The 14115-nt window shown below is 41.9% G+C and overlaps 2 protein-coding genes across 2 annotated transcripts in view; one reads left to right on the top strand and one right to left on the bottom strand.

Annotated features, from left to right (window-relative positions):
* Positions 1-14115, top strand: part of LOC130560292 (interferon-inducible protein AIM2-like) — a 28586-nt gene that overhangs the window by 924 nt on the left and 13547 nt on the right. Inside the window, exons 3-4 of the mRNA XM_057343984.1 lie at positions 814-954; positions 10724-10999. Of these exons, the coding sequence (XP_057199967.1) occupies positions 10741-10999 (259 nt within the window). The 5' untranslated portion in view covers positions 814-954; positions 10724-10740. The remainder of the gene's footprint in view (positions 1-813; positions 955-10723; positions 11000-14115) is intronic.
* LOC130560093 (uncharacterized) lies at positions 1795-4313 on the bottom strand. Its single transcript, XM_057343585.1, has one exon. The coding sequence runs from the start codon at positions 3788-3790 to the stop codon at positions 2999-3001; it is 792 nt and encodes a 263-aa protein (XP_057199568.1). The 5' UTR covers positions 3791-4313; the 3' UTR covers positions 1795-2998.

The raw sequence follows: 14115 nt of genomic DNA, 5'->3' as shown, positions 1-14115 counted from the left end.
CTCTCTCTCTCTCTCTCTCTCTCTCTCTCTCTCTCACGCACGCACCGCGCACGTCACAGTATGAAACCGAATGTCTAATGAATGTCCAATGTCAAACTAACTTTACCGCGGCGTTTTACTGTATGTTCGCTTACAGAGCTTTCTGCTGCTTGCAAACAGACTATTTATCAGGACTATTTCTAAATCTGGAAACATCGTATTACCATTCACTTGCCGCTCTGATTCCACTCGCAACCCGCAAAACAATGCAGGCTCACTCTTGCTCAAATCCAAGGTAAATTACCAACGCTATCATTTCTTACACGTGTTTTAATACATTGTAATCGGCTAAAGCACATGCGCATGGTTTGGTACCCTGGTGCGCACCTGAGTTTGTGTGACAGCTTTTACATTAGCGGCTTTTCATGCAAACCGTGCTCCGTTCCGAACTAAACTGCAAGCGTGAAAGCCACCTGAGGGGGCCTCACCCAAAGAGCAGCCTAGGGGCCCCTGACCACCTTAATCCGCCCCTGCGAACGCGGCACTAAGGTCAAGCAGGACTACTTTTGTCTGGGCTTGTCAGTATTTGCTGATGTTAAATTATTTATCATTGTGTGAGTCTGCATGTACAGATGTGAAGTAAAGATGCAAGCTGATCTCAAATCTAACCATATGCAAGTTAAATGAAGATATTATAAAATAGAAATAATATTTAATTTTATGTGTATAAAATAGAAAAATAAATGCTTTATTGCTACATATTAACAGTTATAGTGGAAAAACTGACAGTTGTTACCGGTTCTTCATGTGAATGCAGAACCGTTTTGTTTTCAGTTGTTTCTGGAAGTTGAATGCTGTTCAACCAGTTTCAGTCGTTTTGTGTTCGAAAAACTCAACCCCATTCTGGAAAGATTCACAAACATCTTAGATCTTCTCTTTAACAGAGGTGCTGAAGCGATATCATCATTATTCAGGGTAAGTTATAAAATAAGAGCATACGTTGACTTAATATAAATGTGTTCATCATTATTCTGTGTTTAACCTTCTGCACTGACAATTCAATTCCTATTTATTTCTAAAGTGCTTTTCACATTTTTGCATTGTTGCCAAGCAGGTTTACAGTAAATACCTATTAACACATATAATAGTAACAACACAAAAACATGAACTAGAGAAAAACAGAGAAGAGTCCTTCGTAGAGTTAAAGTAAACAACATAATTGAGAGCACTTGATAATTTACTTAAGATGAAATCTTGACTTAGTTTATAGGCTACTGTTAAAAATTGTTTGTTCATTCAGTTTATTTTATATGGTATATTGTAACGTTAACTGTAATATATATTAAATAAATAATAAATAAAAGGTTAAGACAAAGCTGTATGTAGTAAAAAACAGTTTCATTTGTTTTTTGTTTAAAAGATAAACACCCACATTCCTCAAACATTCAAAAACATGTTTAACATGAGTGCAGAAGAGATATTATCAGTAAGAGCCATTCATATTATAGGTGATAATGAAACAACAACTATAAAGATACAGTTTTAAAAATCATTTTGAATTAAGGAAAATAGAAAATTTCACACCACAAGTACTGTATACCAATAATGATACAAGGAACGATATCAGTGGGATCAGTCATTGAGTGATTTTTTCCATCTGAAGAACAATGAAAGATTATGCTGCAGATGATCGTATTCCTGAATGTTGTTCGGCTTTGTAATGTCCTCTTTCACAATGTCGACTACTGTATGCAAAACATGAGGCTCTGCCGTGATTCTGCCTCATCTTGTCTTGTCTTTCTTGATACAGTGGCAGAACAATAGGTCACTATCGTAACCCCAGTTCTCTGAAACATCGAGTGGAGAGATCCACCTATGGGAAGGGCATCCGTACCTGATCTCTGTAGAAGCATCCAATTGCACCAAGTTTGGCTAGACAGACAGGAGCGCGAGCCCTATGCCAGGTGAGGACCCGCCCCCTCACCTAATGCATAAAAGCTACTGCACGCGCTACCTTTCCTCAGTGAGCATATTCGCTTCTCGTGCAGCAAGCGGGGCAAACTTGGTGGATCTCTCCACTCGATGTTTCAGAGAACCAGGGTTACGATAGTAACCTATTGTTCTCTATCATAATCTCGTTTCGAGATCCACCTATGGGAGAACTGGACAGCTCCCCGGTTGCCCAATACACTCAACAAAGGTCCGCAAGCCAGAAGGCGGTCACCCGTGTGGGCGGTGCCAAACACGTCACAAAAAAGCGACCCAGATATATAGAGAGGGAGCTAGATAACAGTTTTACAGGTGACATGCGATAGCATGCACACATAAGTGATGCTGGCAATGCACATAGGAAAAATGTGAGATGCCAAGCGAAAGCCGGTATGTGTAACAAGTGAGATGCTGGTGACTTAAGAGCGCTTAGCCTGACCCACCAAGCTATAACCGGGGTTAAAGAAGGTTATGATGAACCCACCCCTAATACAGAATGAGCTACCGGGGTCCTGGTAACATCCAGCCGGTAGTATCTGACAAACGAATGAGGAGAAGTCCAACTAGCTGCGGCACAGATGTCCTGTAGCGAAACTCCCCTGAACAGAGCCCACGAAGCAGCCATACCTCTGGTAGAGTGAGCTCTGAGGCCCCCTGGGGGCTGCACTCCCATGGATTCATAAGCCATAGATATTGCTTCCACAAGCCAATGAGAGAGGCGTTGTTTGGAAATGGGATTCCCTGTGTGAGGGGGAGCCCAGGAAATGAAGAGCTGATCGCTCTTTCTAAAGGTCTTAGTCCTGTCCATATAAACCCGCAGGGCACGCACAGGACACAAAGCATGTAACCTCTCATCCTCTGCAGAGGAAAAAGGAGGTGGGTGAAAGGCGGACAGCTCTATCACCTCACACGTCACTGCTGGGAAGCATTTAGGCATAAAGGCCGGGTTAGGCCTAAGAAAAACTCTATTTCCATCTAAATAAAATTTTGTGCACGAGGGATGAACAGAGAGTGCATGCAAAACACTGACTCATTTAGCAGAGGTCAGAGCCAGAAGCAATGCTGTTTTGAAAGATAGATGTTTCAGCGAAACGTCTCCCAAAGGTTCAAAGGGCAGACGAGACAGAGACTCCAGCACCATGGAGAGGTCCCACTCTGGCACAGTTTTAGCAGGTGTGGGAAGAAAGCGCCGTGCGCTCTTCATAAACCTGCGAAGGAGAGGGTGTTGCCCTACAGATGTGCCATCGAACCCGACATGGCACACAGCGATAGCAGCTAAATAGACCTTAATAGTGGAAAAGGATCTACCTTTATTTATTAAGTCCTGCAAAAAGCACAAAATATCAGCAACGGAGCACTGATATGATATCAACCTGCGCCCATCACACCACTCCTCAAACATGTGCCAATTACAGTCATACAGAGACCGCGTAGAAGCGGCTCTAGCATTCTGAATAGTGGTGATAACACGAGCAGGAAGCCCAAATGTGTTTAAGTTCGCCCTCTCACGGGCCAGGCCCAGAGAGCCACCCTGTCCGGGTGGTGGTGGTAAATTTCTCTGTTCGCCTGGGACAAGGAGGTCCGTGCGTAATGGGAGGGGCCATGGCTGGGCATACAACAGAGGAGAAATCTCCGCCATCCATGGTGCTTTGGGCCACCTGGGTGCTATCAGGATAAGAGACAAGTTCTGACCCCTCACCCTGGCCTGGATAGGCAGAATCAGGCAGAGAGGAGGGAACGCATAGAGCAGCACTCGTGGCCACAGGTGGGCCAGCGCGTCCACGCCGAGGGGTGTGTCCTCGTCCCGTAGCGAGAAAAACATAGGACAATGGGCGTTTTCATGTGAGGCGAAGAGATCTGCGGCCGCCTGGCCGTATCTCTGCCACAGAAGGCCCACTACCTGAGGGTGGAGACGCCAATCTCCATAGAGAGGATTCCGAGAAGCCGAGAGAGGTGATGTGAACGATCACACGGCGTGTGTCTTCCATCACTTCCTCCGCGGAATTGGCTATGATCAGCCAATCGTCTATATACGTGAGGATTCTTAGACCCACTATTCTGAGTGGCGCCAGCCCCGCCTCCGCACACAGACAGAACACTCTCGGGCTCAGCGAGAGCACGAAGGGTAGAACTGTGAACTCGTAACACACGCCCTGGTAGGCGAAACGAAGAAATTTCCTGTGCGGAGAATATATGCTTATATGGAAAAAAGCATCTTTCAGATCGACTGATGTGAACCAATCGTTCTGATGAATTGAACGAGAGAGAGTGCCGTGCGTCAACATTCTGAAATTGTATGTCCTTAAGTGTTTGTTCAACACTCTGAGATCCAGCATAGGACGAAGGGAGCCGTCCTTTTTCGGGANACGGCAGAATGAATATGGCGTAAACGCTGTTATGTGAAAATATTTTCCCTTGCCTGGGCCCCAAGCGTGCATGGGCCCCTGGGCCTGTGCCCATAATGCCTATTGGATAATTCGGCCCTGGCTGCCCACTGCTCCGGGTGTACATGTGTTCACCACTTGCTGTGCGTGTGTTCACTACTCTCTGGATGGGTTAAATGCGGAGGTCACATTTCGGGTATGGGTCACCATACCTGACAAATAGGTCACTTTCACTTTTTTCACTTTCTCTTCTCACATGGAAGAGAGCTCCGCTCACGTTCTGAAAGACGAGATTTCCTCCGTTCTCGCGAAGGGGGCGGTACGGGTGATACCCTCGCATCTGTACAACCAGGGGTTTTATTCTCATTATTTCCTAGTCCCGATAAAGGACGGCTACCTTCGTCCTATTCTGGACCTCAGAGTGTTGAACAAACGTTTAAGGACATACAATTTCAGAATGTTGATGCACGGCACTCTCTCTCGTTCAATTCATCAAAACGACTGGTTCACATCAGTCGATCTGAAAGATGCTTTTTTCCACATAAGCATATATCCTCCGCACAGGAAATTTCTTCGTTTCGCTTACCAGGGCGTGTGTTACTAATTCACAGTTCTGCCCTTCGGACTCGCTCTGAGCCCAAGAGTGTTCTGTCTATGTGCGGAGGCGGGGCTGGCTCCGCTCAGAATAGCGGGTCTAAGAATCCTCACATATATAGACGATTGGCTGATCATAGCCGATTCCAGGGAGAAAATGATGGAAGACACACGCTGTGCGATCGCTCACATCACCTCTCTCGGCTTCAGAGTGAACGAGAGCAAGAGTAACTTCTCTCTGAGCCATATCACTGTTTTTCTGGGTCTGGAGCTGAATTCAGTGACAATGCATGATCATTTATCGCGGGAGCGCATCCTCTCCTTCATGAATTCTCTCTCACAATTCAAGGAAGGAGCGCGGGTGCAGTATCGCGCGTGTCTCAGATTACAGGGTATTATGGCATCGGCAATTCAAGTTTTGCCTCTGGGTCTTCTGAGAATGACGGCTTATATGAAGTGGGTCCTTTCACTGCACCTCAGCCCCTTGCACGATCTCAGTCGCACCGTAACAGTGACACCCCCTTGCTTAACAGCGCTGCGCCACTGGAGGAAGGCGGAATTTTTCGCTCATGGAACTCCTCTAGGAGCGATCATGTTGTGGAAAGTGGTTACGACGGTTGCGTCCTTAACAGGATGGGGAGCCACACAAGAGGGCAGAACAGTGAATGGCATGTGGCCAAAGACTCTTCACTTGGAGCTATTTGGAGCTCCTCTCTGTGTGGAAGGCTCAGAGACATTTTTGCCCCGCCTGCAGGGACATCATGTGCTGATACGCTAAGATAACATCTGTCTTTTTTAATTACTGTCCTGTAATTTTCTGTCCGTACGAGCCACCCATGTTCCGGGCGTTCTGAACAGGGGAGCAGACCTTCTATCGAGGGGGAATCCACTCTAAAGAGATTGGCGTCTCCACCCTCAGGTAGTGGGCCTCCTGTGGCAGAGATACGGCCAGCAGGCCGACGATCGCTTCGCCTCGCACGAAAACGCCCATTGTCAAATGTTCTTCTCGCTACGGGACGAGGACGCACCCCTCGGCGTGGACGACTGGCCCACTCGTGGCCACAAGTGCTGCTCTATGCATTCCCTCCTCTCTGCCTGATACTGCCTACCCTGGCCAGGGTGAGAGATCAGAACTTGTCTCTTACCCTGATAGCACCCAGGTGGCCCAAAGCACCATGGATGGTGGAGATTTCTCCTCTGCTGTATGCTCAGCCATGGCCCCTCCTGTTACGCACGGACCTCACGGACCTCTTGTCCCAGGCGAACGGGGAAATCTACCACCCCCACCCGGACAGGGTGACTCTCTGGGCCTGGCCCGTAAGAGGGCAAATTTAAACACTAGTTGGACTTCTCCTCATTCGTTTGTCAGATACTAGCGGCTGGATGTTACCAGGACCCCGGTAGCTCATTCTGTTTTAGGGGTGGGCTCATCATAGCCTTCCTTAACCCCTTTTAAGCTTGGTAGGTCGATCTTAGCATACTTACGTCACTAAGCATCTCGCCTGTTACATATACCAGCTTTCTCCTGGCACCTTACATGTTTTCCATGTGCACTGCCAGGATCACTTATATGTGCATGCTATCTCATGTCACCCGTAAATCTGTTACTTAGCTCCCTCTCTATGTGTCGGAGTTGCTCTTTGTGACGAGTCTGGCACCGCCCATTCGGGTGACCGTCCTCTGGTTTGCGGACCCTTGTTGAGTGTATTGGGCAACCAGGGAGCTGTCCAGTTCTCCCATAGGTGGATCTCGAAACGAGATGATGATAGAGAACAATAGGTTACTGTCGTAACCCCGGTTCTCTGAAACATTGAGTGGAGAGATCTACCAAGTTTGCTCCGCTTGCTGCAGGAGAAGTGAATATGCTCACTGAGGAAAGGTAGCGCGTGCAGTAGCTTTTATGCATTAGGTGAGGGGGCGGGTCCTCACCTTGCATAGGGCTCGCGCTCCTGTCTGTCTAGCCAGACTTGGTGCAATTGGATGCTCCTACAGAGGTCAGGTACGGATGCCCTTCCCATAGGTGGATCTCTCCACTCGATGTTTCAGAGAACCACGGTTACGACAGTAACCTATTGTTTTGTTATGGACATAGTTAGGACTGATGACGAGAATATAAAGAGAAATGATTGTGCGAGAGCTTATGGCTGAATTTTCAGACTTTGACATTCGATGATTATGCACAGTATTTAAGGAAAATATATTTAGTGTTTATTTACACTGTGTTCTGCAGTTATCATATTTGATGCTGTCCCTATTCAGTTGGATCATCTCCTCATCATGCGCTCATAGTGTGATGGTGAGACAGCGCTGATTAAATATTTAGATAGAATTTTTATTTAAGATTTGAGTTGGATTTTACAAGAAGGTGCATGAAACAATTATCGCTCAATACAAGCGCAAATAACTGAGCAGATTTAATCTTCATGATAATGTGGATCTTTAACGGATACGAGGTCAAATTAAATGTGTGTGAGGCATTAATGCTTATAATCGTTTTTATCAATCTTAGTTTCTGCAATCTAAGTTCACTAACTCACCATTTGTGTCGCCCCTTGTCTCCAGAATGTGCGTACGCATGGGTCAGAGTTTGCGTGCAGGTGCGTAAATTTTTCCGTCAAGTTTGTTTTTATAAATCCCATCTTTTGTGTGGGAAGTGGCGTACGCCTCTTTCAGGGCATGTTTTGTGCGTACGCAACGGTTATAAATGAGGCCCCAGTCAACCACTCGCATCACACTAACGCGAAATTAAGGCTTTAATGTAAATGTTTACACTGTCTGGATCATCCCCTATCTCCAATCTAGTGCATTATGCTTCATTGATGAATTTCATCAGCAAAAAAAGTTCGTTTTGATTTCACTGGGTCTTTAACAAAGATTTGTACCATAGTCAGTTTGAATACTGGATTCTGATTGGGTGGAAGGTGTGCATTAAAAGTTAGTTCCAGTCAGTTTGATCAATGTTTGAAATTAATTTACGAAAATAACTGTAATTTTCACCTGTCTGATCAAAACTTGCACTGTAAACATCAATATCAGCTTTAAGTTGGCAAATGAGTCTGACTATGGTATAAGCAGGATAATCCACGAATAGCCAAGCATTAAAGGATTTTAAATGAACTTCGCGGAGGTTCCACTTCGTGTCAGGTGGTTCTTGGCCTCCTGGAGGATTTTAATGCATGGATTATCCTTTACTTATACTTGCTACATACTTAATGTCGACAATAAACTTACTATACTTTGAGAATAAAGTCATTGTGTTTCGAGAAGAAAACTCTAAAATTTAGAGAAAAAAGTTGAAATAAAATATCGAGAATAAACATTTATCCTATATCAGGGTCATGTTCATTGCGTATTACTGAATGAGGACATGGCAGAGTTGTATCACTTAGTCAAGCTATACTTTAGGCTTTCCTTCAGTAACAAAGAAATACTATCAGCGGCTGGGTCTCTTTAGAAGAATTTAACACGTTTTTAACACGACTTTATTCTCAAAGAGTTTTTTCTCGAAATTTAACGAGTTTTTTCTCGAAACACAACGACTTTATTCTCAAAGTATAGTGAGTTCATTGTCGACATTTTATTTCGAGTTTTTTTTCTCGAAATTGAATGAATTTTTTCTCGACACACAACGACTTTATTCTCGAAATTTATTGAGTTTATTCTCAACATTTAATTTCTACTTTTTTCCTCGAAAAACTGCGGGTTTAATTTCGCATTATAATGACTTTAATCTCAAAACGGTTTTATATATTTTTTTATTGCTTGGCCCTAATACTCTTCCGTACTATAATGTTTTTAAAGCACACTCTAAAAAAATGGTGCTATATAGCACGAAAAGTGGTTCTTGGCTTGGAACCACTTTATATGGAACCATAGTGCTTCTTTAAAGGTTCTTCAGCAGTTCTTTAGGAAGACTGAGGTGCTATATGTAGCATCGCTTTCAAATAAAAACCTGTTAATATCTGTTGTCCCGTGCCTTTAACATTTAGTTATTTGTTTTATCTGTTCTTTTTTTTCCCTTCTTTATTTTCTTGGAGTGTTGTTTTAGATTGCGTAAAGCACTGTGGTCAACTTTTGTTGTGTTTATGTGCGCTATATAAACAATAAACTGAAACTGAAACTGTTAAGCCCATGTATGCTGAAAAAACTTTAGAAGAACGACTGAAGCACCAAGATATGGTGCTTTATAGGCTCCCATATGATTACAGGCCAAGAGCCACTTTTAGTGCATATTTGGGCCATTCTACAGAATTGGTGCAAAGTCAAAGTCAGTTGGAAACATCTTGAAAAAAATTGTTTTATATGCAAATTGTATCATATCAAAGGTAAACATCTTAGTTGATAATTTAATATACTTTATTTTTGACAAAACATCCCATGTTTCGGTCATGACATACACATTTTCAGCCGTGTTGGTAATGTTTTTGTAGTAACCACAACATTTTATATGCACAGCTGAATTATCAGACACAAATAACTTATGTTGCACATACGCAGCCAGCACATATACCAAAGCTTTTTAAACATGAGCTTTAAATAACAATGTTACTATTTCTTTTCTCAAGTTGCCTGAGGCTAACAGACAGCCGTCTAACACGCTCACAAATATCAAATAATGGATTAGAGGTCACACTCAGAAAACAACACTCAGTCTTAACCAAGGAAGTGTGTGCGTTTGTGTGTTTTGGACAGAGAATGAACTACAACGCTTTCAGTTGATGTTTACTATAAGAGCATATTTCTTTTTAGTGGTCACTTATGTCCAGCCCGGTGATGATGGGCACTTTCCAGAACAACAATAGCCATCCCAGAGCATAGCGCTCTTTAACTGAATATTTAGATGAATAAATATTAACTTGATGTTTCCATTCAGCCGCATGCTTGAATGATGGACAGTTATATGGATGGAAGAATATTCCCAAAAGTTTGACCACATACTGGAAACTATTACAGCTCTGTGTGTCAACCGATTTAAATATTTGTTTTTTCAATATTATTATTGTACATAGAATCCATTGGGTGTGTTGTTAAGTGCATACAGTTTTGCTTTATTATTTGTGTGTGTCAATAAACTGAATGTTATTTATGTATCTTGCTACAAACATCTCAATTGTTTCTCTTAAGTGAACTCATTTAAAGTGAAATTCCTTTCAAACTTCAGCTTCACCATGACAGTAGTTGACCTGAAGGAGTCCACTCAAAATACTATAGTAACCACAAAGTATCACCCCAGCAACCACCCCCAACGACTTTACATAGTGGGGTAGACAGTGAATGGTCAATACCGCTCTGGTTCCTNTCTAAATCAAGCGTCAAATGATTTTACCGCTTGTAGCCACTAGGGTGGCCCCAATCTTGTGGGCCCTATGCATTTGCGTGGTTTGCGTAGTGGTTAACAACGCTACTGATGATAGGGCGCTATAACTGTTGTCTCAGACAGATTTGACTAAGACATCCTTAATGTTTTGGTCACCAATATTTAGGTGCTGTGATGCTGAATATGTGAACTATCCCTTGAACTCAATTAAAACTAAAAGATGATGATCTGATAATCCCACAAATTTCACCCTATCAGTTTGTGATTTCAGTTGATTCAGAATGATTTTTCTAAGATAACAGGTCCAGTGACTGTAAAACTCTTCACACTTAACCTGACCACTCACTGTCTGTCTCTCAGTATCAGACTCATTACTGATCTCATCTCAGCATCATTTCAGAATGTAAACATCATCTGACCTCCAGTAACTGTCTGAGATGTTTTTCTTCTCGTCCTGCAGAAGTGAGTCAGTGCTGGATGATGGCGTCTGTTCAAAAGCTCCTCGTAGACTCACTGGATGATTTAGATGAAGCTCAGCTGAAAAGGTTTCAGTGGCACCTGAAAACTGATCATAAGTTTCCAACTTCTGGACTGGAGAAAGCAGATGTCTTAGATACAGCAGATAAGATGGTGGAGCGTGAGAAACAAGAAGGAGCTGTGAAGATCACACTGGACATCCTGAGGAAGATGAACCAGAACCAGCTGGCTGAAGAACTAGAGAACAAATTCAAAGAAGGTAAAAAAAGAGTTTCATCTGATGTTAAAGTTCACATGTCTATTATTCTTCATTTGACAGTAAAGCTGTCTATTGTTATTAAAGCGAGTTCAGCAACAGTCTGAAGAACATCTTAAAACGGAAATATGAGCGGTTATTGATTGGTAATGTAGAGACTATACAGTATCTGTCTGAATAATGTTTAAACTGATCTCTACATGCTGAAGAATGAATCTGATGGAGCAGAACAAATTTTTTCCGTCCTATCTTCAGTCCACACAACCATTTTCCCTCAGATCACATTCAGTAAAGATAAACAACCATCAGGTGGCCCAGATCTGGATTAAAGACACACGAGAGCCACAAATGGCCCAAATCTCAGCCAAAATTGGTAATTAACCCAAAACATTTCCCAATTGTTTCATGTCAGTCAGCATGACTTTCAATCTAACGTATTTTAATACATTTACATTTAGTCATTTAGCAGACGCTTTTATCCAAAGCGACTTACAGAATATGCGGTATCTTCATATGTACAGTATATATATATATCAATGCAATCTGATGGGAATGAGGTAAGGTGTTGGTTATCCACCTCTTAAATATTTAAAGACTTCTTCTGATATCAGGTTATAAATATTCATACACACGCAGTCTTGTGTATTAAAAGTCGTGCTGACTGACACGAAAAAAGGGGGAAATTCATGTCCATGAACACAAATCAATAGATTCCAAATTCCGTGCCAATTCCACGAGCTGCCTTGAGACTGGATTGGAATAAGTACACGAATAAGTTCTCTTTAAATTAATTTTCTGTTCAGCAACTAGAGTGAATGACTCGGAACTCTTGATAAGAAAATGTTGCCATTCTTAAGTTAACATTTTCTCAGTTGAGTTTGGTTTCATTTATCATAACAAATGCAATTTTTCAAACATCAGACTACAATGGTTAAAAGTAAACTAACATATAAAGTCATAGGCCATGTGCGCAATCAAGGAAAAAAGGTTTAAAACTGTACCTTTTCTTTTGCTGGGATGGTACCCTAGGGTTTTCTTTTGTACCTTTACAGGTATACAAAACTTAATATAATGTTGTACCTTTATAGGGTACATGTACTCTAAAGATCTATTGTGTACATTTAAAGGTACAGTTAAATGTGTTGTACCCCCAATATGATTGCTTTTTAAATATTGGTGACTTTAACATACATGTGTGCTGTGAATCCAAACCTCTGGTTAAAGATTTTCCCAGTGATCTCAGTGTAGAAGAATTCACTGACTTATTTGTCTGTACTTGTACTGAGATTTTGGACTCTGTTGCTCCTTTGAGGAAAACGTCCTGAAGCTCTGCCAGAAGAACCCTGGTTGAATGACACTACCCGCTCTCTCAGACATGCCTGCAGAGTAGCTGAGAGAAAGTGGAAAAGGGATAAACTACAAATCTTGTTCAAAATGATGCAGGACACATTATGTAAATTCCAGAAAGCAGTTAAATTAACTCTTTCCCCGCCAGCCTTTTAAAAAAAAGTTGCCAGCCAGCGCCAGCGTTTTTTAACATTTTCACAAAATGTTGATGGCTCACAGTACATTTTATGTAATTAATTTATGGACAAACAATATATCAAATGAAAGAACAGAGTCTCTGCTTGTAAACAAAAGAAACCGTATTCTTCTATCTTCATTTGTTCTTCTTTATCACCCCTTAGACGTGAATAGGTTTCTTCAAATATGCATCACTTTGATTAAACAGCTGAGATAATTAAAATGTTTTGGTCAAAGACTTCACCCAGATTACACTCAGAACAATCATTAAAAACAGATCAAATATATACATTCTAGGTTCAGAGATTATGTACTTTTTCCAAGGGTGTGTAACAGCGCCACCAGCTGTACAACAGTACAAACACCGATTGCCGTAATAACTCGTCTTTGGCGGGGAACGTTTTTTTTTAAATGATGAGATAACTCGTCTATGGCGGGGAAAGAGTTAAACTAAAACTACAACACCTTTTCCCGAAGTTGTAGCCAGTAACAGCCAGCGGCCTCAGGTTCTTTTTAATGTTTTTAACACTCTTGTTAACCCACGTGATTCAGATTGTATTCTGCCATCTTTCATATTATGTGAAAACTTTCTGAAATATTTTGTGGACAAAATTGCTCGTCTTAGTTTTCCACCCATCACGGTTATCAGTGACTCCCCTGATTTCTCCTTTTGCTCAGCTGTCTTTCAGTAGTTTAAGCCGGTTGCATTCTCCCATCTCTCTGACATAGTTAAACAGCTACGTCCTGCAAACTGCTCCCTTGACTTTATTCCTGCACTCTTGGCTAAAGATGTCTTTGACACTGTTGGGCAAAGCGTTGTATCTTTGGTTAATACATCTCTCAGCTCAGGTTGTTTACCAGCTGTTTTTAAACATGCCATTGTGCAACCACTTCTAAAAAAGAATAACTTGGATCCTTCCATTTTGTCTAATTTTAGACCTATATTTAAACTCCCCTTTTTATCGAAAGTCTTGGAGAGAGTTGTTTTTAATCAACTTCAATTATTTACAGATGAATTTAGTATTTATGAAAAATTTCAGTCTAGTTTTGAGCCCTGTCAACAGTACAGAAACTGCTCTTTTAAGAGTTTCTGGACTCTGGTTACTCTGCTGTTTTAGTCCTTTTGGATTTGACTGCGGCCTTTGATACGGTCAACCACTCTATTCTTTTATCTAGACTTGAACACAGTGTCGACATTAAGGGCGTAGCCCTTAAATGGTTTCAATCATATTTGTCAGACAGGAGTTTTTCTGTTCACCTTGGTGAATTTTCATCATCTGCTGCCCCTCTACTTTGTGGCGTCCCCTAAGGGTCAATATTGGGCCCTATGTTGTTTTCTTTGTACAAACCCGATTCCAAAAAAGTTGGGACACTGTACAAATTGTGAATAAAAACAGAATGCAATGATGTGGAAGTTTCAAATTTCAATATTTTATTCAGAATACAACATAGATGACATATCAAATGTTTAAACTGAGAGAATGTATCATTTTAAGGGAAAAATAAGTTGATTTTAAATTTCATGGCATCAACACATCTCAAAAAAGTTGGGACAAGGCCATGTTTACCACTGTGTGGCATCCCCTCTTCTTTTT

The sequence above is a fragment of the Triplophysa rosa genome, linkage group LG10 (assembly GCF_024868665.1).
Source record: "Triplophysa rosa linkage group LG10, Trosa_1v2, whole genome shotgun sequence".
Taxonomy (NCBI): Eukaryota; Metazoa; Chordata; class Actinopteri; order Cypriniformes; family Nemacheilidae; genus Triplophysa; species Triplophysa rosa.
The sequence above is the reverse complement of the archived record's forward strand: the minus strand, read 5'-3'. Positions and strand labels throughout refer to the sequence as shown.